Raw genomic sequence first — 27,013 nt, 5'->3', positions numbered from 1 at the left:
CACTCCGCCATTCCTACCCACTTCGACTTCCAAACCCAAAATATTTTCTTTGTCTAAGTTGTGAGTTGTGCATTTAAAGGGCCAGAGAGTAGTGTTTTATAAGAAAATAGACCAAAAACACTTTAAAAAAATTTATTTAAATGAAAAAATATGACACATTATTATGTATGAATAATATACCGAACTTCAACAAATTTTAAATAAATATTTCACATTCAGCAAAATTCGAATTCATCCAATACTGTGACTTTGATGCTATCTATATGAAATTAATGATCATATCATACTAATATTTATAACAACCTATAAACAGTGAGAGGATACATCAACATCTATCATGATTCAGATTGAAGCATCTCAAGAGGAGAAAAAATATAATGTTCTCAGATCTAAATTATTTCATGAGAAGGGGAGATATAATGGTACCCCATAAATACAAAAGGTACTAATCTTATTAATAATGCATAGTTTATAAGGGCATAAAATCTTTGACCATCTCAGCCCCAAGCTTGCACTTACCCCAAACATGTTTAATGATCTCTATAGACCTTGTAATTCATCCTAGCAATTCAAGACAAATTTGGGCAAGCTCATACACTTGGGCTTGTGAGAATGTAATCACATCAGCTCAACAATATTGAGCAAGATCACCATAATCCCCCAATATATAGAATTCACTATGCCTTGCATTGTTTAGGAGGTGGAATCTATGGCACAATTCATTTTCAGATGCTTGATCTATCACAAATCATAGGTTGGTATTAACATTTATTAAGAGACTCAAAGGAAAACCTCTCTTCTTTCTTTTACTATAGTGACCAATCGCACTTAGCTCTTTTTCTCATGACCTCACTTGTTGAAGGCAGTGGCACCATTCTACCTGCATCTTTGACTAACAATCATGCAATTAGCATGAGATTAATCAGTCAATGTGTTCCATGGCTTACACAAGGACCAACCAATAGCTTCAATACTCAAGCAATACTCAATAACAATCAGATCCCATTGAATCCATTCTAAGTCTCATAGGCAGCTCAGCATCATCAGTCATATGACCTACAAAAGGTAATTAAAGACATCTGACAATATCTTCAATGGCCCCTCATAGTCAAAGCCAATCCTATGGTAGAATTATCAGTTCCTAAAATGAGCAATAATGGTTCAACCTTTGAGGATCATGCAGACTCTATAGCTGCCATGGGTACACTGTTAACTTGTGGTTCATTTGTCATCTTGACAAGATTTATACAGCCAGTTTTGTATTTCATAGCTCTTAGATTTTAGAGGATTTCAAATTTACATTTTTATAGTAAACACTTTGCTTGAATTTCTGAAAGTTGTTTCCTTAATACTTCTCATCCAACAAAGGAAGGCAACTGATAACCATGGACATTCTTAAAAGGGATGACCTGGGTTCAAATCCTTTGATATGATTTTGAATGGGCACTTGCCCTCACCGCTTGTATAAGAAACATTCACCCACTAACTGTGGGGGCATGTGTAATGTCTGCTTCTTGCACTTAGTCAATTTGGGCTTCCCGTTAGCCTATTTGCAGATTCCCATAGGCTAAGCGGAGTTGATTAGGGGATTCAGTGTCTTGTGGAAAGCTCGAGTGAATGGTTTCAGTCATAGTTATGAGACTCGGACTTGGCAAGCATGGCTCGGGCTCGGACTTGGAACTCAGAGAAAAGACTTGGCAAAGTGAAAAAACCAAGAAATTTAGAGATTTTTAAGAATTTAAAAGTTGTTTCATGCACTCTTTTATTGAATAAACCTTAAAGACACAATAACATCATCAAATAGAAGCTAATTTGATCACATACACAAGTATACTCGATCACATAAGTATAAACACAAATTGTAGTTGAAGGAAATAGCACAGTTAGATATATAAATGTTGTCAAATGTATACAAAACTCATGGTATATGAAATCCATGACATCAAATGTTCAAAACAATAACTAGAATTCTATGGCTCAATGGAGCCTGCGTCCTTCCTACAAATGCAACGAAGGTGGGTCCGGGATAATGCAGCAAGCATAATCTCTGCATGTGACTCCATGCCACCCACAACAAATCATCCATGCCTGCGTCTACTCATGCTCTATCCTCCTCTACCATGGCTACAACCTCAACCTCATCTGCCTGGTCAACCCAATCAAGGTCCACATCAATAAAGATAGGAACCTCAGCCTCAGTGATCCACTCAGATTGTGGATTGATCTCCACGAGCATGATGGGGCTGAAGTCAGTGCCCAAAATGTGTCTGTAGCTAAGACAAAGGTTGTAATGAACATAGGCTAGATCATTCAAGCTGAGTTTTTTATTTTATTTTTTTGAGTTTTAACTTGGTTAATGCCAGTCAAGTCTAGGTGACAAGGATCACCCAGACTCAGAGAGTCTGGCGAGTCTAGCAGACTCGATGAGCCTGTTCCAGACACGGCTAAGCCCAAGTTCGAGCCCCTGGTACTCGCCAGGCTTGCCTCGGCTTGTGACTTCCCGAGTCTGGGAGTCCATGTGAGCCTCATATCACTAGTTTCAATGTGTTCCAACAGAATTTCTATTTTTAGTAAGTACTATTTTGGGCACTTGGTATCAGCTTAACAGTCCTGTGTTTTTTATTTTAGACCTTGGTGAGTTCCTAAGGTTAGAGGAATAATACTTTCTGATTTTCACTTAAGTATTTTAAAAAGGTGACTTTACTTTATACATTAAGTGACATAAAGTGTCCTCAAGTGCTATGCCTAGGTAAGGGGGGCAAATATTAACTGTTAAAGTTTTATATTATCATCCCAAAAGGGGGATGCCAAGGAGAGAGGAATATTATGCCGTTTTAAAAGATAAAAGTGAAGGAAATAATTCGAATTCAAAGTGTTCTTTTTTATCAGCAAGCTACAACACAAGGCTGCAGTGTATATATTAATCAGAATTCAAAATTACAACTATGTATGTGCATGCCCATTAACAGGGGTGCATAATGACGAATACTCTGCTTAAATATCTATAATGGCAATTAACTTACATGTGATTGTAACATCTTACCATGGTGATCCATATTATAATGCTGGGAGTGTGAGAGATTTCAAAAAAATTATGATTTTTCCCCTTTCTTAGATGGACTTAATGTCATTTGATGTGAAGGCTTAAGCAAGGAGTGTTTTTCCTCTTAACTTGTGTCAATTCTTGATCTGACTATTGGTTTTCAATGGTAGCCTCAACGCTGAAAGCTTTGCCATTTCTCTAAGATTCTTTTTCCAGTATTTCTCTGTTGTTACAAAATGTACTGTCAGGACTCAGGACCCACAGCCTACTTTAGCAATTTGTAACATTGATGTAATGTCTCTCTCTGTTTTCTTTTATATCTTAATTTATTGAAGATACAAATGGTATGGAATACAACAAAATCTACATTACCAAGGAAGTATCATGAACGTGACAAGCTCATACAAAGCCCATATAAGGTTATTTACATTCTGATTTCAAACAAGGATATATTGAGGGTAAAAACCTTCACACAAAATGAATTAAGTCGGAGAATTAAATATTTTACATACAAGAACAATAATACTACCCAAAGACATGGAGTTTTCTACAAGAAGATCCATAACCTCCTCAATTGCACCTGCACACAATACAATAATGTTACAATCTAAAGAGTGGTGTCATCCGATAGGACATTTATCTATAATAGCAAATAAACAATCATTTCTTTTATATTGATATAAATGATAGTCCATATAAAAACACCAATTTTGCCACAAAAATATTTATATAAAATAAATGGAAAGACAACTAACAAGCTTCAAAAGAAAGAACATAAAGCATTTCTTTTATGAGGCTTTCAATCACCACCACTTAAAAATTCACATCATAATAGAATGATCAACATTTACACAAACATAATCAAAACTTATTTGTAAATATTCCTAAAACCCAGAAAGAAAAATGTTCCCAAAGAGGCCTATTAAGCTAGAGGATATTAAAATGGGATTAGCTGAGCTTACACGAAGCTATTTCAAAGCAAGAAATCAATCCTAAGATAACTCCAAGGCATGGTCCTAAGCCTACAATACATTCTACAAATTGGGACATAGATGCTTTCTTATTATAGACACATAAAACATTAATTGCACAAGCATAGCATATGGTAAAGCCCTACAATAACCAAACCACAATCTGAATGATGTGAGGAATTTCATTATGAACATGTGCAGGTTGAGTTTTACGTCCAACAATTGATTTGAATACACTTCAACATGAAGGATGATGACTAGTGTCAAAATGAGCACAGAATATAGATAGCAATGCTCTCCAAGAACTGAAGAGAACAAACTGGGCAAAAACCCAGAACGATTGAAATGAGAACTTGCTATAAATAGTAAGGCTGTCTAAGGACTGAGGAGAACAAACCCAAAATAACCTAGAACGCTACTAAGAGCGTTGTCACCAACTAACATCCACATAGCTGTAAGAAGCCAAATAACTACAAATGAGCTCACCCAGAAACAAGAGTCCCCTAATCACCACCAAATAGCCTATGAGAACCCAACAATAGGCTAACAAGAAACCACAATTGACAAGGTCCGAGAATGGACATTACATAAAAATACAAAAAAGTTCCTCCAAGCACACTTTTTCATGAAAAACATAATTAAAGGTTCATCCAAGCACACATTTTAGTGACGAATGTCGAGCAAATCTTCTTTGGTGCACATTTATTGAGGCTTTCCCACCTATATTTCTCCAACTCATCATAGAACCCCAAGACAAGTTCAAAATAGTCAAGTGGTCACCTTTCAAGCATAAAAATGCCATAGCAAAATACTCAAGTTCAAATCTTTGGCATATCATCATGACCAAAGATTTCAAAGTTTTTTCAAAATATTCAACATGATCAAAACAAGGGAAAATCTTCATCAAAATTATCCAAAGTCGCTTATCCAAAAGCCTATTTTTAGCAATCATCTTACCGTACATTTAAAGTGTATATAACCTAACGTGAAATCCAAAAAAAAACATTGCAAAGAAAGTAATTTGCAAGTACATATTCTTCATAGTAGGTTAGCTTTTATTTCACATGAAGCTTTCTCAAAGCAATTGTATTACACATCTATTCTAGTTTGTGTTAATTAGCGAGTGCAAATTAAAATGCTAACTAATATAAAGGAACTTCTAAAAGGTGACACTTGTTCCAATGTGACCTTTTCGGATCAACTCTTGAATCTACCTCTTAATCCCACTATTCTCGGACAAATAAAATGTACAATGGCTCATTTGATAGTGTGCCAAGAACAAATCAATCAAATACTTCACCTAGAAATGCAAAAGTACACCTATAAGTGAAGTGAATGTCTTTGTATCTCAACAACATCTAACCATCTACTTCTATGTGTTGTCCAAGTTGTTATAGCACATGTACTCATGACCATTTCTTGTTCATCAAATTTGATCATGAGCCAGGCAAATCTCCCCATCTAGGCAGCCACATGATGATGCTACTTTGACTTGATTAGAAACATGAGCTTCATTGGGGCCACTTTTGGCATCTTGTATTGTCATTTGCAAATTTTGGCAATAATGCTTTAACGTCTAGCCTAACATACACAACCCTTGTACATGTAGGTTGTCCTAGTAGACCACAAATATCAAGGGTGTCATGTCAAAGTCCACCTCAACTTTCAAGAGTTTGATAGAATAAGGCAGAACATTGTTGACTAACATGAATGTGGGTCGACTCATTTAATGGCATATAAATGCAGATGAAGTGTTGTTTGCAATATCAATCTTTGTGTTATTTTCACAAAGACCAACTTATTTTTAACTTCCACTATCTATGATGAGATATATTTCTTAAAAATTGCAAAGGTGGTACATGGGTCCACATCATGATCTAAGTCCCCTTGCTCTCCTCAAACTAATTTGCACGTAATAATGCTACAATTTATCTCAAGCTCTTACAACTCCTAAAGAGAGCCTTACTAATGCAAAAATCCTTCTACTTGTGCCAAGGGCTCATGTGTCTCACATCACATTCATGTATGCTTCTAGGTTTTCATACCACTATCCTTTGGTGTCAATTCAAGTAACAAAGTATCCTCACATTATTGTTTCTTGTAATGTTGTTTGTTTGCTAGTACAACTGATAAATTAAATACAGGAAATAATATTGTACATGACAATGCATACCAAACACGGCAGTAAAATATATCTTTACTCGCACAAACAATTATTACAGAAAAGAAGACCAAAGATGGTCGGCCAAGGATTACAATAGGTCTGACTATATCGTACTACCTTCCTTGGCGGTACACAATATATTTAAAGAACCCGACAGCTGCCAAGAGGTACACAACCGTCAACCAACCGACACCTAACTTCCCAAGAGTGACAACCCACTTAATACAAATAATTAATACTTCGGTAGATAAAAAATATTATCAAATATAACAATAAACAATTTATACCAACTACATCATCCCCCCCAAAAGAAAAAGTCGTCTTCTAGACAACAAGTAAACCTCAAGTAACACCTGGAAAGACTAATGACAAGAGTGTAGGAAATGACTTGTACTAGACAACCCCAACTTGTAATGTACTTGCCAAATCAAATGGGGGTTTGGGGGCAACACCCCCAATGAGGTCAAGGGGCAGTGCTCCCACTGCCAACACCAAATTTAGACCTTCAAAACCATACAAAACTCCATTGCGTACATCATTTTTCAGATATTTTAAGAGGCCAAAAACATCGTTGATGAAGCCAGAAAATGAATATTTCACAGTGTATAACCAGGAGTACAGTTCTCTCTACCTTCTATGTGTGTACAACTTGCCAAACTGTCTCCTATATTGAACCCGTACGACCACCTACAAACTACCCCCACGTATGGTTTTTGCTTCATATTGTAAGAACTTCCTCAATTGCCATTCCTCATACGGATTTGCCCCCTTTGAGAACCGTACATGCTTCTCCAATCGGCATACAGACTCCTTGTACGAATTTATATTTTTATGCTACCGTACGGACTTCTTCAAATGCCATGAAAAATCCTTGTACGATTCAGTCTGTACAGACTTATCTTCCCGTACGGCATACGGATCAAACCGTTGGTGTGCTTGTACGTGTGTTTGTGCGGTGGATGGCATATGTTGTTTTGACCGTACGATGGATGGCATACATTGTTTTAACCGTACTGTGGATGGCATAAGTTGTGTTCGTATGATAGATGTTGTACACAATTGTTATGTCTGTACGGTGGATGTTGTACGCTCATGTTCTGTCCATACGGAGAATGACCTACTCCTTTCACGACCCCTTCTTGCCTCCCATTGTTGTGCCCGTACGGTGTACAAAAGTAGCCTCATGACCAAACTTCATGCTCTTTGTACGGTGTACGAACTTCCTGTGTCGTGTTCTTGTCTTTGCCTATACGGTTCCTTCTATTTAATTTTTTCTCTCAATTCTATATTCTTTGAGATTACGCTTGCATACGATCTGAGTCCATACAGGTATGGTTTCCTTTCGTGCAAGCTCCTTTGTTTGTACAGCCTCTGTCCTTCGTCGGTGGGCTTTTCCCGTCCACTTTCCATCTCCGTACTACTAGATGTATCAATCATAACTTTACATGCTTTCATCAATTGCTCTTCACCAGGAGTTGTAGCTTCAAGAAAATTACATGTTGGTGAAAATACCTCATTGTCATCCATTTGCCAGTGGAATAGTCCATTCAGGGAGCTCGTCTAATCTTCAAAGCAATCTCAATTCCAGGACCCCTTCATCGTTGGGTTCCATGCCTTTCCTCCCTTCTTCCATACCAAACTTTCCACCCTCAGACTTTGAGTCAGAGGATGCCAGTTCTTCACTCAGCGCTTGGTTCCTCAAGTCAATCACATATTTATGCCCTTCACTCTTGATGGAGAGTGTGTTCTTCTTTCAGTTATGATTTGCCTTCACCATGATCAACCAACCTCTTCCGAGGAGGGCATCATAGGCCTTTTTCTCCAATGGAATGACAATAAAGTCGAAGAAGAAATGTTGGGTATTAATAACAACTTTTTATGCCATAAGTGTACCCAAGGATTTGATACCATGTTGGTCGGCACCTACAAGTTGGAATGTTGGTGGCCAGAGAGTTGGTTTGCCCAGACCCCTCCATGTTTCTCCCGACAATACATTTACTCCAGAGCCGCCATCCATGATGGTATTGGTCAGCTTTTGTCCCATGATCTCCATTTCTACTACAGCTAGCTCCAGGCCAATACTCACAATGAGCAGCAAGGGGTTCGCGGCGGATGTGCCAAATGGTTTTGTTGCTGGCTAGTCAATGGCAGATGTGCCAGATGATTTTCCCGCCAGCTCGCGACGTTCCTAGCTGATGATATTGTCGCCAACTACATTTGTGAGGGCCATTTTCAATTGTGGCATAGTCTGCAGAAGGTCAAATACCCATACTGGTACGGTAGCTTGCAACATTTGTTTTATGATAGTTTTCTCGAACTCCAACCATGGTAGAGTACTGGCGGCATCATGTGAGGCCCTTCACTCCACCATCGCTCGTTCAATATCCGCCTTTGCCTCTCGGAGTCTTTCCTTCTCCGTACGGGGATCGAGATACACTGCTTTTTTGCTTTGTAACCTTGTGATTGTGAGTACCTCCTCATCTAGCTCTTTGACGTCCAGCATATTTACCCCTTTCTACTTTGGACAATTGGTGTCTTCATGGTCACCAAGTCCACACCATTTGCACAATAATTGTACATTGTCTTTCTTGTTCTAGCAATCTCTCACAAAGTGTCCCCATTCACTACATTGTCAGCACTATATGATAGGACGTCCTCTGGAGTCATACTGTATTTGGTTTCGCCCTCATTGATTTCCATAACCGCTTGGCAATGCATTATGTGATTTTGATGGGCTGGACTCTCCCTATGTGAAGAGTACTTGTGTACTTCTCATCTTCAAATTGTACAGGCACTCCTTGATTGAATGCCCCAGCACTTGGCAAATCTCACAAAACATATTTGTAGGACAATTACCTTTCGTGTGCCCCTCACTTTTGCACTCAGCACACCATAGTTCATTACCTTCTTTGTTGGTTCCTTTCTCACCCTTCAATTCTTTCATCATTCTCAACATATCCCGTCGAAGGGCTCGTACGGTTTTGGATTCTTCGTCATTGCTACCTTTGGTGCTCTTGTCATCATCGGTCTTCCTCTTCTCTCGGGAGGAGGTTTTGTTTTCACTCTCGATGTCCATCGCCCAATTGTAAGCATCAACGTACAAGGACGGAGGCCCTACTTTCATCTTCTTGCGCAATGAGGTTATCAATCCCTCCATGAACCACCTCTTCTTCAACCCGTCAACTAGCAGGTTCTCCATCTTGTTCAACAGTTCTTTGAGCCTACGGTTGTAAGCAAGTACACTCTCATTTTTCCCTTGCTTGGTATTATAGATTTCGGCCATGATCTTGTTGTCATCCCTCAAGAGTTTGAATTCCTCCTGGAACACCACCTTCAAATCACTCTATTTCGTCTTGTGTTGGGCGTCGAGGTCTGTGCACCAGTCAATGGCGATCCCCCCAAGGGTGGCATGAAATGCCTTCAGCCAGTAGTCCTCGTCATCTTGGCCACTCGCCTCCCATATTGTTATACATATCTTACAATGTCGTACGAGGTCCTCTAATCCATCCCCCATGAAATTCGGCAGCTTCTGCTTCTCCTGGGTGTTCACCATTGTTTTCACTCGGAAGGTATTGTGTGTATTCGCCTTGTGTGCCAGACTTGGGTGAACTCTTTCGACCGCTACATTCTGGTGCTTTCCCTACACTCTCGACCACGCAAGCATCCTCTACACGTCCACCTTTAGCATCCCCAACACTCCAATGGATTGTTCTAGCCGCTACATTTTGGTGCTTTCCTTGCACTCTCAGACACGCACACGTCCTCTACATGTCTACCGCCAATGTCCCAACACTCCGAGTACTTCCAAGCTCTAACTCGTCTCTGTGCTCCCTCCAGCTAAGGATCGGCTCATCACCTAATTGCTTGGTCTTGACCACCCTATGGCCTCTTCTCACCTTTAATGGGGTCTAGGAGCACGAATCACTCAAGGCTGGCCCGATTTCTTTTAAGGCAACGGCGCCAAAATGTTTGATAGTACAACTGACAAATTAAATACAGGAAATAATACTGTACATGACAGTGCATACCAAACACAACAGTAAAATATATCTTTGTTCGCACAAACAATTATTATAGAGAACAAGACCAAAGATGGTCAACCAAGGATTACAATAAGTCCAACTATACCATACTACCTTCCTTGGAGATACACAATATATTTAAAGAACCCAACGGTTGCCAAGAGGTACACAACCGTCAACCAACTGACACCTAACTACCCGAGAGTGACAACCCACTTAATACAAATAATTAATACTTCGGTACATAACAAATATTATCAAATATAACAATAAGCAATTTATGCCAACTACATTGTTTTTGTTCTCCCTTTGACTTGATGGCTACAACAGGCACTTTCTTACCTTAGGCCCTCAATTTCCCTTCAACCTTCACCCATGTAATGATAAGCAATCCTCAAGGTTTCAACATTCAAAAATTCCATCATTGTTTGAATGTTGTAGGGAATATTGTAGCAATAGTTGAGGGCCCAATGCCTCTTAGAATCCTTAATGTGAATTTTGCGTACAATATATGGAAAGTATTGATGTAATCTTGTATTGATTGGTATTTCTTTTGTCACACTACATGGCATTGAATGTCCTATTCTTCATATGTATTGTTACAAAAAATTGTTCCTTGATGATCTCCATGAGATCTCCGCAATTGGGATTTATTTTCACCACCTTATTAGAGTGGAGCTCCCTCAATTCCTCCTTGATTAGCAAGCTAGCCTCCCAGCATTCTTAAACATGGGATTTGACTTTCTGAAATATCCTAACTACTAATTTTTGATAGAAAGTATGGATTTGACTGATTTAATTCTCAACATAAATAAATTTGTACATGCAATCGAGAAGATTATAGAAACAAGGTGATTTCTAAAGGTTCAACAATACTGAGCTCTTATTGACAAAAAAAACAGAGTTTTAACATACATGGGTCAAATTATGGGCTATCATCAAAACAGACTTGTTGTAGCTTTCAATCTGCCTTTTTAACATTCCCAGTCCCTTGATATGCTGCCATTCCCTGAGATTTCTGAATGAGCTGGGATGCTGATTTGTAAGGTGCGATTCTGATCTGAGAAATATGCCTGATTTGCACTTTGAAACCCTTCAATCTTGGTGTATGAATTCTGATTTTTGGCTCTTCCTTCCTCTGATATGAGAATGTAGTTGCAGCTAGCAAAGGTATGACAAACTGAAATAGATTTGAACTAGAACCTTGGGGTTGCGTCCAAGTTCCAGGCTTAGGGATTTCGTACTGAGGAAAAAGCATAAACACGCCTTCTTGTAGAGAGAAAACTCAGAAACAAATGATCCATAGAATGAAGCCAATTCCTCAATCAAACCCTTTAAATAATAACCCAGCCACTGCCGAAAAGCTTTGATGCCTCTAGAAGATTCCTCATTAGCAACTTAGGTAAATAATATAAGTTGTTTCAATCATAGAAACCGGACTCGCCTAAACTCGGCGAGTCCGAGTCCGAGCCATGCTCGCCGAGTCTCTGGGACTCGAACTCAAACTCGCCGAGTTGGTGAGTTTGGCTCAAACTCGCCAAACTTGGCGAGTCCTGAGCCCCAAACTCGGCTACTGGCTGGGTTAGTAAAATGACCCAAAAAAAACATTTTAAAAAGTTTTTTAAAATGAATGGTATCGTCTTTGTTCACTACAACCTTCGCTTGAGAATGAGAAAAATTAGGGTTACAACATGTCAGCCAATAAAAAAATAACACCTGACACCTTTATTAAATAATAAGTTTTTTTGGCCTCACAGAGCGCTGCCCCTCGACCCCGCCCTGTATCGCGACAGGGAGCGCGCAAGGGGCGCTGCCCCCAAACCCCCATCGAAAAATATGGGGGGAAACTGCGTCGATAGAAGTAGGGAAAATTTAAGCTCCGAGTCTGACACTGATTGGATCGATCAAGTAGATATAGAGGCTGAGACTGCAGCCATGGCAGAGGAGAAGCAGAGAGCACGAGCACAGACAGGAGATTCAGAGGCAGATAGTGACACGGATGTTCTTGATGTTGGTGTGCATGGCATGGTGTCACGGGGAGCGGCTATGGCTGTCGAATCATCCAGGACCTACCTTAGACGCCTTCGCAGGGGGCCGGGGCCGGAGGGTGCAGGCTCCTCTGAGCCATAGGCTTGTAGTTGTATTTACCTTTGGTATTTGTATGAAACATTTGATGATGATCATATGATGACATGGATTTTTTATTCCATGAGTTTTGTAATATTGTATACATTTGACAATATTTATATATCTATGTTTGTTATTTCCTTTAGCTACAATTTGCATTTATGCTTATGTGATTGATGTATACTTGTGTATGTAATCAAATGAGCCGAGTTTGATGATGTTATTGTGTCTTTAAGGTGTATTCAATAAAGGGTGCCTGAAACAAGTTTTAAATCTTTAAAAATCTCTAAATTTCTTGAGTTTTTCACTTTCCCGAGTCCAGCCGAGTCTAGAGCAGAGTCTGATGCCGAGTCTGAGTCGGCCTTGCCGAGTCCAAGCCGAGTCCGAGTCCCGTTTCTTTGGTTTCAATTATTAAATGGCCCCCAAGTAAAGTCGCCTAGGAGAGATAACTTTATAACTTAAAAATGGCCCCAACTTAAGTCATAACGAATAATTAAAATATTATGCACAATACTTGAGCTTTTTGGCCTTATTTTAATTATTCACTCATTCTTTATTAAATTTTGCCTTAGCTCCAAATTGGGGACATTACACTTTCACAAAGGCAAATGTGATTTTCTCTGAATCTAAGAAATCATATATAAAGAAATATTTTTCCAATTCGACAACTCAATCATCAATGTCATATGCATCAACTTTTCCTTCAAATCTGAGGATGTCAAAGTTGCCTAGACTTTCAAGGTTGTTTGACTACCAAATGCTATTTCTAATAAGGTTCACAATGTGTTTAGGGATTTTTGGAGGATCCATACAAATTAGTTCAGCATCTCCAATTATTGTTGGGATCCAATGATTCAAAAACTCATTCCTTGGCAACCACCTATAATTGTTTGCATCTATTAGGAAGATAATCCAGCAATTCTCGTGTTCAAGGAGATTGGTATCTCCTATTGAGTCGATGTTCAACTGTGGGGATTGGTGTCTCTTGGGAGTTGGTGCCTACAAATATTGTAAGAGGTTTCTAATACAAAAGCAATATTTTGTCGTGGCTTCCTCCCACAAGGATTTCCATGTAAATTGTGTGTTCCTCTTGTGTTCCTACTTGCTAGATCTTGCATTTGTGGATGATTAATTTTTAAAGTATTGCTATTGCGATTGTTTAAGTTTCGAAAAGTAAAAATTTGTTGTTATACTAATTCACCCTTGCCACCCCCCCCCCCCTCTCAATATAACTGAGGGCTCTTATTTTCTTTGTAATTTTCTATGCAATTCACCACCAAAAAGGATGTAAGAATTGCATGTGATTTCAAAATTGTAGGTCTAGATGAATATACCATGATGACATTAAAAATCACTTTCATTTCCCTCATTTTTATTTCAAATGTTAATCTATGCAGTTCACGACCAAATTGGGATTTTATAAAAAAAAAATTGAAGGCTTGCCACCAGAACTAGCCTCAATTACTTCTAGTTTCAATTGTCTTTAATCTAAAAGTCTTGCCCACAAAAATGTTGATTGTAGTGATCAGAATTAACCTGACTCAGAAATAAATAAATACACATACACAAGAACACCAAGATACCCTGGGAAAACTTCCCTCTTGGAGGTGAAAAACCCAGCAAGCAATCTCAGATCAGATTAGAATAAACACGGAGCAAATTACAACTTTGTCTTCTCAAGACATAAATCAATTAAGGCACAACTTATCTGAGACAATCTGATCAGAATATACTTGAAGTGCAGTTCGCTATCACTGAGTGTCTATCTGGCACCTCTAGGATAATATGCCAATCCTTTGACAAGTTCTGCAACCTTGGAGAATGCTTTGCTCAGCCTTGAACCAAGAAATCGTTGTTCTTGGATGATTCACACAAGTGATAGGTCATTGATCTAACTAAAGTAATTCACTGCTAATACTTCGGAGAAATTCATTGCTAATCAGAAGTAGATCGTTGAATGAATGTATGCTTGAGTTGTATGTTTGATTGCCCAGATTACATTGCTTATATAGGTGATTATGTCCTTAATCACCCTTGGTCGGCCTTGTATATTTTGAAGCCAAGTTACATTTTAAATACGGGTCAAGGCCCATTCACAAGTTACATCAATTGTTGCTTATTACAAGTTTCATTTGGGGTGGGACTCAATATGAGTTTCACTTAATTACAAGTTACACATACGAATCAATTATACAAGTTACACTCATCGCCCAAATAGGGCCGGACCCAAATAGGGTTTACACAATAAAGTGATATGTCAAAATATTAAGGCCAATGGGCCACTCAGCATTTTATGTACTAGGTCGGCGCTAGAAGGGATCCGACCTAGCTACAAATCAACAGTCCCTCTTAGCTAGGGAGGATTCCTTCTGAATAACCAAGTCACATAGTGACAACCATCATGGCTACTCCCATGAAAAATGCAAATGAATACAACCACCATGGCTACTCCCATGGATGAAAACCAAATAAACATAACGTCATCTCAACATGACATTCACCATAGCTACCCTCAGAGGGTGAACAAACACATCATGGAATTTCTTCCATGATATCCACCATACCTACTCGCAAAGGGTGGATCCACCATGCCTACTCGCAGAGGGTGGATCCACCTTGCATTGCCCGCAGAGGGTGGAAGAGGTCTTACACCTCAAAACTTCTCTACAGAGAAGTATAAACTATCACCTTGCACTCTGCAGAGGTTGGAAGAGGTATTACACCTCAACGAAACTAACACCTTGCACTCTGCAAAGGGTGGTCCCACCTTGCACTCCGCAAAGGGTGGAAGATACACACAATGTTATCATAGGAGCTGAAAACTCCCTCTTGACCAAAGTATATTTCAAAGAAACAAGGAACACATGTTAATTCTATCATAGAATCATAATCAAGAACATCCTTGCAATAATCATATAACAATTATAAATTCAGAACTGATTTGAATTCAAATGGTTAGCCATACTTCTCAAATCCAACACTAGAGATATCAATTTGTTTATAAAACTGTTTTCAACATCAATGGTTAGAAAACAACATGTTTATTACTAAATATAATCAACAACAATACATTTACAGAGGATTATGGGGAATATATAACTCCCTCTTAATCCTTGTCTAAGTAATAAGTTCACATGATTCAAAAAAAAACTAGTTGATTTACTCCTATCATAGTTTTAAGAATCTATCAACTATATCCTTAATTGAAAGTGTGAGTTGAAAGCTTGTATATGCTTTCATATCTAATCCCGATGGCACGAGCTGATTTGATGTTGCACTCCTTAGGCCATGCAAGAACTCTTCCTTCAGAAAATACAACCTGATAACCTTTATCTTCTAGAGCAGATATAGAGATTAGATTCCTTTTTATTCTAGGTACAAACAAAACATTACTGAGATGAAGGGAAATACTAGAATCTAATTTTAAGGAAGTAGAGCCAAAACCTCTTACGACAGAACGAGCATTGTTACCAATAGTCCCATGAAGGTTGGACTCCTTCTCCACCAAATCTAAGAGATGCTCCCGATAGCCTGTGATGTGTCTAGATGCACCACTGTCAATCAGCCAAGTGTTACTATCTGACTAAACATTGCTTGACAAGGCGGAGACAAAGTGAAAGTCTTCATTATTCTGTTGTTCCGAGACTTCATTTAGGTTCGCTTCTCCTTGCTCAAGCTGAGATTGACAGTCCTTTACAAAGTGACCAAACTCATTACATCGGAAGCATCGGATGTGAGACAAGTCCTTTGGTTTCTTTCTTGAATCAGGAGCAAAGGGTCTGAAATCTCTATTTCTCTTGAAGTTATTCTTCTTCCAATGGCCACCTTCCTTCTTAGCCGTGAGGACATGATGATCAATGTCATGAGGACTTGTAATTTTTCCTTTCACAGCCAAGCGAGATTCCTCTTGAATGCAATCTCCTCTCAATTGATCGAATTGAGGAAGCTCCACTCTTGCACTGATTCCTTGAATAAAGGGCTCCCATGTAGAAGGAAGACCATTTAGAGCCGTCATAGTTAAGTCGTTGTCTTCAACATTCTTCCCAACGATAGAAAGTTGATCCCTTAGCTCAGAGATCCTCATGAAGTAAGCAGCTACAGGTTCTCCTTTCTCCAATCTGTTGTGAGAGAGTTGATTCCTTAAAAAGTATGTAGCTAGTGTTGTTGACTTTGTCCATCTTCTCCAATGTGTTGAGCATCTCTCTCGCGGTCTTCTTCTTGGATATGGATGACACAATGTAATCTATGACGGAATCAATAATCATCCTTTGTGCTTGGTAGTCCTTCTTCTTCCATTCTTCCTTCTCCTTTTCGTCTTGAGGTTCAACAGCATCCTTGCCGACATATTCAACAAGGTCATTTAAGGCCATCATTATTCTGACCTTTCTTGAAGTGTAATTGGCGGAACCTTCCAACCTATCTTCAGCCCTAAGATAAGAAGCCATGTTGACTTGAACTTGAGCAGTAGGTTAGACTGAAAAAAGAATGTAATTGATGAATCTGATCACAACTATTACGAACCAAGCTCTGATACCATGTTGATTTTAGTGATCAGAATTAACATGACTCAGAAATAAATAAATACACATACACAAGAACACCAAGATACCCTGGAAAAACTTCCCTCTTGGAGGTAAAAAACCCAACAAGCAATCTCAGATCAGATTAGAATAAACACAGAAGCAAATTACAACTTTGTCTTCTCAAGACATAGATCAATTAGGGCACAACTTATCTGAGACAATCTGAACAAAATATCCTTGAAGTGCAGTTTGCTGTCTATCCGGTACCTCTAGGATAATATGCCAACCCTTTGACAAGTTCTACAACCTTGGAGAATGATTCGCTCAACCTTGAACCAAGAAATCGCTGTTCTTGGATGATTCGCCCAAGTGATAGGTCGCTGATCTAACTAAAGTAATTCACCACTGATACTTATGAGAAATTCGCTGCTAATCAGAAGTAGATCGCTGAATGAATGAATGCTTGAGTTGTATGTTTGATCGCCCAGATTACATTGCTTATATAGGTGATTATGTCCTTAATCACCCTTGGTCGGCCTTGTATATTTTGGAGCCAAGTTACATTTTAAATATGGGTCAAGGCCCATTCACAAGTTACATCAATTGTTGCTTATTACAAGTTTCATTTGGGGTAGGACTCAATATGAGTCTCACTTAATTACAAGTTACATATACCAGTCAGTTATACAAGTTACACTCATCGCCCAAATAGGGCCGGACCAAAATAGGGTTTACACAATAAAGTGATATGTTAAAATGCTAAGGCCGACAGGCCACTCAGCATTTTATGTACTAGATCGGCCCTAGAAGGGATCCGACCTAGCTACAAATCAACAAAAAAGTATTACATTACTTCTAGATTTTGGTATCGATTGCTATATTGACTTGTAGAACTTGCCATCAACAAGCATTGGTAGAGATAAAAGCCTTCAAGAATATTTTCTAGACCCACAATAATAAGAGTAAATATCGCTTTGAACTGAGCCTTATGAGCAAGCATTTAAACCAGAAAAAGATTTTAAGGCCCTTCCAATTTCCATTTCCCAGTCAATGTATCGGATTGGAAGCAATCTTTTAATCATCAAAAGCATCGCTTGACAGCATCCATAATAATAAATAGTTATTTACCCTACTAATGATGATCATAGAAAAGGCAAATCCAACTAAAACTCCATGAGTAAATTAGGATGAAATCTAAGCATATAAAATCAAAATGATCTTATATAAATACGGATATCCACAGTTATTTTGCGTGGTCTGACAATATATAAAAGAAAGATACCTTCAATAGGAAACGAAGGCTTTCCTGTTATTTGTCTGAAACGTTGGACTTTTTCTGAACTTCCTGAACCTGTAGTCCTGCATCAGAATTCAAATTTAAAATACTTTATGAAACCATAGTTCATATCAAAATTTATGAAGCAACTACGATCAAAAATATGCCCAACTTCGGTTTTACCATTGAAATAAATTTACCAAAAACTAGTTTTGTTCATCCGAATAATACAAGTTGTCAGCTTCATGCCTTAGGAAAGCAGGTTTTGATGATAGAGAAAGCTAAGAAAATAAAAATATTTGAATAGCTTCCTTGTGAAACATTAATAGTTGTAAAATACAACAGACGGAGTTTTCAGAAAAACTAGGAATAAAAGTAACTTCTTTTTAATGTCCAAGACACAGGAATTCCAGTTCTATGTTCAAAAATATAAACATTTATGGAGAACCACCAGCCTAACAAAATATAAAAGAGCAGATCAATAAAATATTGGTTGTCAAACAAATTGCATGCACATTTGCCTATTATTAATTGCTCTCAGTTTTCACCACCATCACCTTTGTTTCATAGAAATCCTACATAAATAAGCATGGACCACCAGATTAGTTGAAATACCAAGGCAAGAGATTCCCAAGTAGAAGTAAAAATGCCAGTAATCTCGTTCATGCTATTCTTTGCTGATCAATCGGCTATATACCATGTTTTGATTTATGTTATTCTTTCCAACATGCATTAATGAATCACATGGATCATTAATATTTGTATTTTAAAAAACAGTGAGCTTTAATGGATAAGGTTCCTGGATTGTATGGTGAAAAGTGATCCTAGTAGACCAGGGAAATGAATGATACCTCTCCTTGGCTTGCATATAGGAAACACATATTTTAATGTGGTACTATATTCATCACTAACAACAGAAAGGATACTGATGTACAACATATGATTATTGTGGAAGTTGTTTCTGTTTTATAAGGATTGAAAAAATGACAAGATTCATAAAAGGTGAAATTTCTCAAGTACATCCATCTGTAAAAACTTTAATGTTTAATCTGATTTTATCTAATGCTAAATCAATCGATTGTGCACTCCCTTTCAAGGTATTCAATATAGTTTTATCTTAATTAGTGTCATGTCCCCTTTCTAGAGTGGACATCGGAGACGGAGGAGTTGGCCTATCATTGGAGTCTCGTAGGCTAGCAGAGGTTGATTGGGACTCATTCAGTGCATATAGTGATTGGATTTTGGCTTTACAGGCAGTTCGGAGCCAGTTTGGAGCAGTTCCTAGATTTTAGGGGGTATCCCTAAATTTTAGGAGGTCATGACAATTGTCAGTCGTGAGGTTATTCATGACCTTTTAGATGGTTTCAGTTTCAAAGAGATTGGGCTTGTTTCCTAAATTTTAGGAACATCCCTAGATTTTAGGGATGAGACTACCAGTGAATCCTTGATTTCCGACTTCAGTCACAGACAGGTGACAGGATGATTTTAGGGTTTGTAATGTCAGTTGGGCATTTTGTGGCTATTTGGGTTATATTTTTAATATTTCCTAAGTTAGCGTTTAATAATTAAATAAGGCTAAGTTGTTAGCCATTTTGGAGTAATAAGGGGATTTTTGGTCTCATCTGGATGCGCATCCTATTGTGTGATAGCTCGTTGGAAAGATCTTGAAATTCTTTAAATCTTTCTCTTTGGTCTCAGGGCAATTCAGTGAGCGGATTTCTGTCTATGGGGAAAAAGGTCATTTTCTAGTAACATGACCACTTTAAAATAAGAAATTATAACATTTCCACTAGACCACGCCACTTGGAGACAATTAGGGTTCGATTTGCAATTGAGAGGGGTTATAAGGGGATAGGAGCTTCATTCTATGATTATCTTTTACACATTTTACATCTTGGATTTGAGATTTGGCTCTGGAAGAGCTTTTCAGCATCTGGGACGCCAACCCCAATGCCTTGCCTGTTTGGGACGTAGCCCCCAATACAGTGGTTTGGATTTGTTTGCAGCTATTAGCATCTTGGAGATTGTACGGCATTCTTTCTGGAGGTTTAGCAATTCTGATAGAGTTCAGCGTGGGCTTTGGGGTTTCTAACCAGTTGGGTGTACTTGGCAGCCGTACGGCTGTACCTGGCAGCCACTTTCCTTCCCACGTGCAGCACTTGGAGGGCTGGAATCTTGCCACAACTTCATTCCTAGTTATGTTACTCTTTCAGCATCCAGGTTGGAATAATTCCTGATTGTAATCTTCCTGAAATTATTGGAAATCTTCATCTGGTCAAATATTTGATTTTATATTCAGAAATCTGCCTTGAATCGAATTTGTTTTGGCTGTATATGAACTTCATTTTCAGTACTTTGTTCACGTACTTGTACTTCATTATTTACTTGTTGAAAAATCATCAAAATACAAAAAGAATTCAACCCTTCTGCAACTTCTGTCTATTTCTGAAAGAAAATATTAATAAGCAGGAAAAATCAATTTAAATAAATAAAAATTACAGCAGATTGGTAAAAGAGATCCATCAGGGATCTTTCAATTAGAGCATAGATTTCCTGTGGTAATATTCAAGTGTACTTTTCTTTGTGTAGAATCGTAACAAATTAGATCAATGCCAACTGTTGGGCCCGCTAAACTTACATTTTAACTTTCTGCAGTATAATTGTAATGCAATAATATATTCAAAATTATTTTCTGCAATTACATGAAAAGACCTGCTTTGGGAGGTCTATGCAGTATATAGACTTGTTTAAAGCTGATTAGAATATTCACACACAAGAAGAATCAGCACTTTTACGTAGACAGGATTGTGATGCAAGGTTCCAAGTCCCTTAAAAAGTCAATGGTAGATTCAAGATTCTCCTCTAGCAATTTTTTTGATAAATGCATGTTATAATAAGTATTTTTTTATTTATTCTTTTAAAGAGATAAAATTTGATCAAACCTAGCTTTCCTAGCTCAGCAAACGAAGAATTCTTGTGCTTAAATGAATGAATCGTGTAGCAATCACTAGGAATGCATAATCTGCAAAAAATAATTTATCTGAAAGGAAGCAAAACAAATTTAAAATTTCTGACTGATTGAAAATTGCAAAACACACATGTCCACTTGGGGATTATTCTTTTTTGTTAACTCGATCAGAATACAATAAAGGCTTTAAAAAATAATATTGAAGTTGAAACTGGATTTCAATTTATGCTAGTCCCAAGTAGTGCCCTCTTTCCCCAAGCAATTCTTCTGGGACACGACATCACTCTTTATTGATCCTTTCATGACAATCAACAAGGATGTTACTTTCCCTTGCTCTTCCGGTGGCTCCCTTTGACAAAGAGCCTTCCTCTCATTAGAATGATTTGTCTCCTTTAGCTTATGTACATTTTGACTTGTCTAAGGTTTACCTCTTTGAGCTCACCACGGTCTTTTCTGGGTTTATCATTTCCTCAATTTAGTTTTAGATACTTAACTGTTGGTTGATCTAAACCTACCTTTGTCACTCTTGACTAGCTGGTATCACTTGTACTTCCAAATCCCATTTGTCTACTTCAGTTGTTCGGTGTTCCCATCATTGAAATTTTAAATAGTCGCTTTAGTTTATTTCTTTCTTTCTATATTAACACTTGAATTATAGTTTCTTCATTAAAAACTTCCTCCTTTGTTTCACCACGTGTATCTCAAATGAAATTATATTTGTGTGAATGTGTGATAAAAGTAGGTAAATAGGACTCTATAACTATAGTCAGCTACAATATCAATACGAGGGAATGCCTGAAGTATCTCAAATCAAAAAAAACAAAAAAGTATCTATTATTTTTTAAAGTTCAAAGTAAAAAGATTACAAGAAAAAAAGATTGCAGCTATTATTAAAGTAATTTTGTAGTATTTTTATAATGGTCATTCAATTAGGATCTTTCCCTTTCGTAGCATGTTTCTTTTTTGTGTTTCTATTCTCGATCATTTCTGTTATGGGAAGATTTTCTTGTAATCTCTATTTAAGGAGATTTAGTTTCCTTCTGTAAATATCAAACAACGAATTACCATTTCATGGTATTTGAGCATAAGTTCTTTTTTGGCAAAAAAACTTAGTAAAAAAATTCGTGGGTTTCCTGATTTTTTTCCACAAAAAATCATGGAAGGGTTTTGCTTGAGTTTTTCCACCAAAATCAGAGAGTTTTTATTTTTATTTATTGCTGATGATGCCCATGAGTAAAGCTTTTGAACAGACTAGGGGGTTTTATACAATTTTCACCTCAAAAATCACGGATGGGTTTTTTGATCTTTCTCCACAAAAAATCATAGAGGGTTTTGCACGATTTCCTCATCAAAAAATGTGGTTATTCTGTTTGTATTTTGCACAATTTTTTCACACAAAAATCATGGGTTCTTTCTATGCCGGAGGGTTTTCTGATTTTTTCCACAAAAAGTCATTAAAGTGTTCCTATTTTCTGGGTTTTCTGATTTTTTCCAAAAAAAATCATGATGGGTTTTTTGCACAAGTTTTGAAAAGCAAATCTTTGTGTCTCTGGATAAAGCATAGTTCTAGGACTCTCCGAGTCCTGGCGAGTCCCGAGCCGAGTGACCCTAGCCGAGTCTCAGGGACTCAGGACTCTCCAGGAACTCACTCTAGGCAAAACTCACTAGAAACTGGTTTTTTGCCGAGTTTTGCCAAGTCCTATCAATCTTTTTGCCGAGTCCCGATTCAGGTCAGCCTTGTCGAGTCCACGCCGAGTCCGAGTCTCGTTTCTATGGGATAAAGGGAGGAATGGCTTTGTTACCCAACATCATGTTGGAAGGATTATGGTAAACTTGGTCATATCTAGAAGTTCTATAGAACCAGGGAGGGTCTCAGCAACAGGCTCATGTCATGAAGCATTCTAAGGAGGAGGAGGAGGCAGCCTTCAATGCGTTTGTGGCCAAATGACCTGCAGATTATGTCAAGTTTTTTATAGGGTAGTTAGTAGAATGACCATTAAGTGAGGGTATTAAAGTAATTTTGTAGTGTTTCTATAATGTTCATTCCGTTAAGGTCTTTCCCTTTTGTAGTTAGTTTTTTTTTAGTATGTTTCTTTTTGTGTTTCTATTGTAGATCATTTTTCGTTATGGAAAGATCCTCTTATAATCTCTATTTAAGGAGCTTTCACCTCCTTTTGTAATTATTGAACAACGAATAATCATTTCAGCTATGAAAGTACAACCTCCAAAAGATTTAATAAAGGTAAAAGTTCTTAACCATCTTCCACGCCTTGTGTTGAAAGAGCATTTCAACCTTTTAAGCTACACAAACCATACAAGATATGCATTTACATTTTATTCAACATGAACATGAACCATCCCAAAAAATCATTACAAAATTTGTAAAATGCAAGGACATATTATTCAATTATAGATTATTTTAAATTTATAGAGAGCTTCTCTTTCTAATTTGAAGAGTGATTTTACCACACATCTAGCCTATTTTATGTTGCACTGAAAGATGCAAATTAAAAGGCTAACAAAGTCTACAACTAACTTCTTCTCATCATATTATTTTACAATAAAAACTCTTTATAGTATTATACACTTACAAGTTGTCATAGATGTATTTAGCATCCTCCAAGAGATTTTAAGAACATAGTTTGAATTTTGGTAGATGTGAGTTTTGAACACCTAATGTACAAAAGACCCCCTCTTATTATAAAATATTTCCCTGGCACTTACCCTTTACCCATTGGAAAACATGGAAATAGGCTCAAGGGTCCTCATATGATGACTCAATCAGAAAAAGGACATGACATCCATGATTTCTAGAGCTTGGATATAATTTGAAACACTTTATATCTAGAATTTTTATAGAGCATAGGCCCTATAAAGATGTCCTATTTCTCTCGTTAATGGGTTGATGCTAGTCAATAAGAAAAGTGGTGAAAGTTAAAACTAAAGTTACAAGACTCAGATTCGGAAAGCATGACTCAACTTGAGATTTGGGGCTCAGTAAAGACTCGACAAAGTGAAAAAAAACCAATTTAGAAATTTTCAAGGATTTAAAATTTATTTCATGCACCCTTTATTAAATAAATCTTAAAGAAACAATAACATTATCAAATAGAAGCTAATTTGATCACATACACAAGTATACATCGATCACATATGTATAAACGCAAATTGTAGCGGAAGGAAATAGCACACTTAGATATATAAATATTGTCAAATGTATACAAAACTTGTGGAATATGAAATACATGACATCAAAAGTTCCAAATAAATATCAAAACACTGACTAGAAATCTATAGCTTAGAGGAGCCTACATCCTTCCTAAAAAGACATTTAAGGTAGGTCCTAGATGATGTTGCTAGCAGCCTTAATATTTTTTAACTATGAATATGCATTGATTTGCAACAAGGGATATGTATTGTGTAGATTTTTATGATCATGATTCATCATTGAGCTATTACTTGCTTTGACTTATAGTTTGATTGGGGTTTGGGGGCTACACCATAATGAGGTTGAGTGTGGCACCCCTCATGAGGGTCTGAGGGTGAGAGATAGGGGTAGAGAGATAGGTCTAGATATTGGGGGAGAGAGGAGAGAGTGAGATAGAGAGAGGGGATAGAGGAAGCGTAATAGGGAGAGAGATGGGTCTAGAGTTCAGGGCAAATAAAGTGAGTAAGATAGAGAGAGCGAGAGAATGCTGATAGGAGTTTGCTGCTTACTGAAATTCGACTAAGTCTGAAAATTTATAAGATCTTCTAAAACCTAGAATTTGCATTATAATTCATAGAAATTTAAAACCACTCTCAAACATCCTACCAATATCTACTTGAAATATAACTTAAAGTATAAGTCACACTTTACTTAAATGTTAAGGTACCTAAAGTTGTGTTGCCCTGACCCAAGTGGCCTCACATAGGAGTTGTTGGCACCATTCTAAGACACCTAGATAGTTGGTTCCCTAAGCTAGCTACACCTATATACATCTGAGCTAGTCCAGTCAGATTCCGCATCACACATATCAGTAAGTCTGTAGAAGGAGCGTACCTGGAAGGAGTATTATCCAGCGAGGAGAATTTGTAGCGGGGACCAGACAAGTCTGCTAAGTCTACAATGTTACGAGTATGCAAACATAACAGAATCTGAACATTACTGCAGATCTGGTTTTCATATGTGCTTACTCTGTTAATATAACAGTCTGTTCATTCAGGAAAAATCTGTTTGTAAACTTTGGAATGTTAGTGCATAGACTGCTATTGCAGAAGTTTGGTTTATGCTGTAGACAACAATATTTGATATGAGCATATAGATGGTAATCACTGAATCTTTCCACATTGATGTGTTAATTTCTATTCTGTGATAATTGTGTGCAACTGGGAACCATTAACCCATATTTTGTTATCAGTCTGCTATTGAGATTTTCTATCATTATAAACTGGTATCTTTCAAAGCTGCTAAGTTGTATGACCCTTTTGCCTAAGCTTAACTAGTTCAGTTCAAACCTAGACCCATATTAACTGACACTTCACATTGACTCATCTGGATCGATCTATCGAATGAGAATGCTACTAACAAAGATAATATGAACTCGACTAGTTCAAACCCGTTAAAAGTTTAAATTTGAACTTCGGTCCGAGGCATCAATCAATGAATTTTCTGAATGCTAATAACAATATTTTTCCGATTATAAGCTCACAATGCCCAAAATGAACTTTCTAGCCAGATTCATATAAAATTCAAATTCCAAATTCACTGAAAAGCATCCAATGATGAATTGTGAGGACTAATAACAAAGTTTCTATAGCACGTGATATTTATACCCATGTATGAATGTTATAGCTCGAACCCATGTAAACCCGGGCACTGACAAATGCCAACAGATATCCACCAGAACATTATCTCAATGAAAATAAGAACTTAAAACACTTGAAAACCAAAATAAATAAAACCTTTCTAACATATGTGTTAAGTTTAATCCATATAAGAACAAACAAATTTACCAGAATTCAACAGATGATGATTGAAGAAGAGGTGAATCCAGGCAAAAATCCAATATGGCATTTCTTTTGCTCCCAAGACCCACAACTTTCAGTGACTTGTTCTTCTTTTTTTCTGACTCCCCTGCTTGATGGCAGCATCTAGTAAACATGGGTTTTACAGAGATTGAAATAGGGCAAGCCCGCGTACTGCATAGTTTGCTGTTTACAGATAAAAAGTTGCCTCTTACTAAATCCATTCTATACGACGTGGAAGCCATGGATGTCAGTTTAATTTTCTTCCGGACAAATTGCCATCCAGGACCGTGTTAGAAAATAGGACAATCTAAAACAGCGTATTTAAATGAATAGATTTATCTGCAAGATAATATTGCCATGTCGATTTTCGCTGACGACGTTAAAAAATTATGTTTCTTGTTTAATTATGAAGTACTTGGGCTTCCTCGGCTTTTTTAAGAGATCCCGTGGCGGGGTTATCACTTCGATCTTTTTGTTATTATATCTTGATGAAGGTTGTTTATGTGATTGAATTTTGGTGAGAATAATCATACTTGGGAATATGATGAAAATAAAATTTTGAGGAAAGACTAAAATTTTATTTGTTCATTTGAGGACTACATGGCATCATTGAATGAGTGAATGAAAGATTTTAATAACGTTTACAAGACTAAACAGTCTATGGGACCAAGGAATCCAACTTTAATTTCTCTTGAAACTTTGTTCCATGTCGGATCCTCTGTTATTAATCTTAACTAGTAGGTTGGATGTCTGATTAATCCAATCTTCTTCAAAAAGTTGATGCATGTTGTCAACCTTCAAACTATCTTTGTACTGATTGCGAATATCCTCATAAGTCGTGCATTCCATGATGAAATGGCATTCTGTTTCCACTGCTCCCTTATTGCAGAAAATGCAAACTCTTTCTTC

At 37.5% G+C, this 27,013-nt stretch overlaps 1 protein-coding gene across 5 annotated transcripts in view; it reads right to left on the bottom strand.

Annotated features, from left to right (window-relative positions):
• Positions 1–26,493, bottom strand: part of LOC131051352 (protein ACCUMULATION AND REPLICATION OF CHLOROPLASTS 3, chloroplastic) — a 190,711-nt gene extending 164,218 nt beyond the window's left edge. For 4 of the 5 annotated variants that reach the window (XM_057985827.2, XM_057985829.2, XM_057985830.2 and 1 more), the window contains exons 1-3: positions 26,090–26,493; positions 18,133–18,209; positions 3,556–3,623 (exon numbers count right to left, since the gene is read on the bottom strand). In XM_057985827.2, coding sequence (XP_057841810.2) covers positions 3,556–3,623; positions 18,133–18,209; positions 26,090–26,346 — 402 coding nt within the window. In that variant the 5' untranslated portion in view covers positions 26,347–26,493. Of the gene's footprint in view, positions 1–3,555; positions 3,624–18,132; positions 18,210–26,089 lie in introns of those variants that run through there. The other variant, XM_057985832.2, reaches the window with a different exon arrangement.
• Positions 26,494–27,013: the final 520 nt, after the last annotated feature.

The sequence above is a fragment of the Cryptomeria japonica genome, chromosome 11 (assembly GCF_030272615.1).
Source record: "Cryptomeria japonica chromosome 11, Sugi_1.0, whole genome shotgun sequence".
Taxonomy (NCBI): Eukaryota; Viridiplantae; Streptophyta; class Pinopsida; order Cupressales; family Cupressaceae; genus Cryptomeria; species Cryptomeria japonica.
Note: the sequence above shows the minus strand (reverse complement) of the source record. Positions and strands in the feature narration are given on the sequence as shown.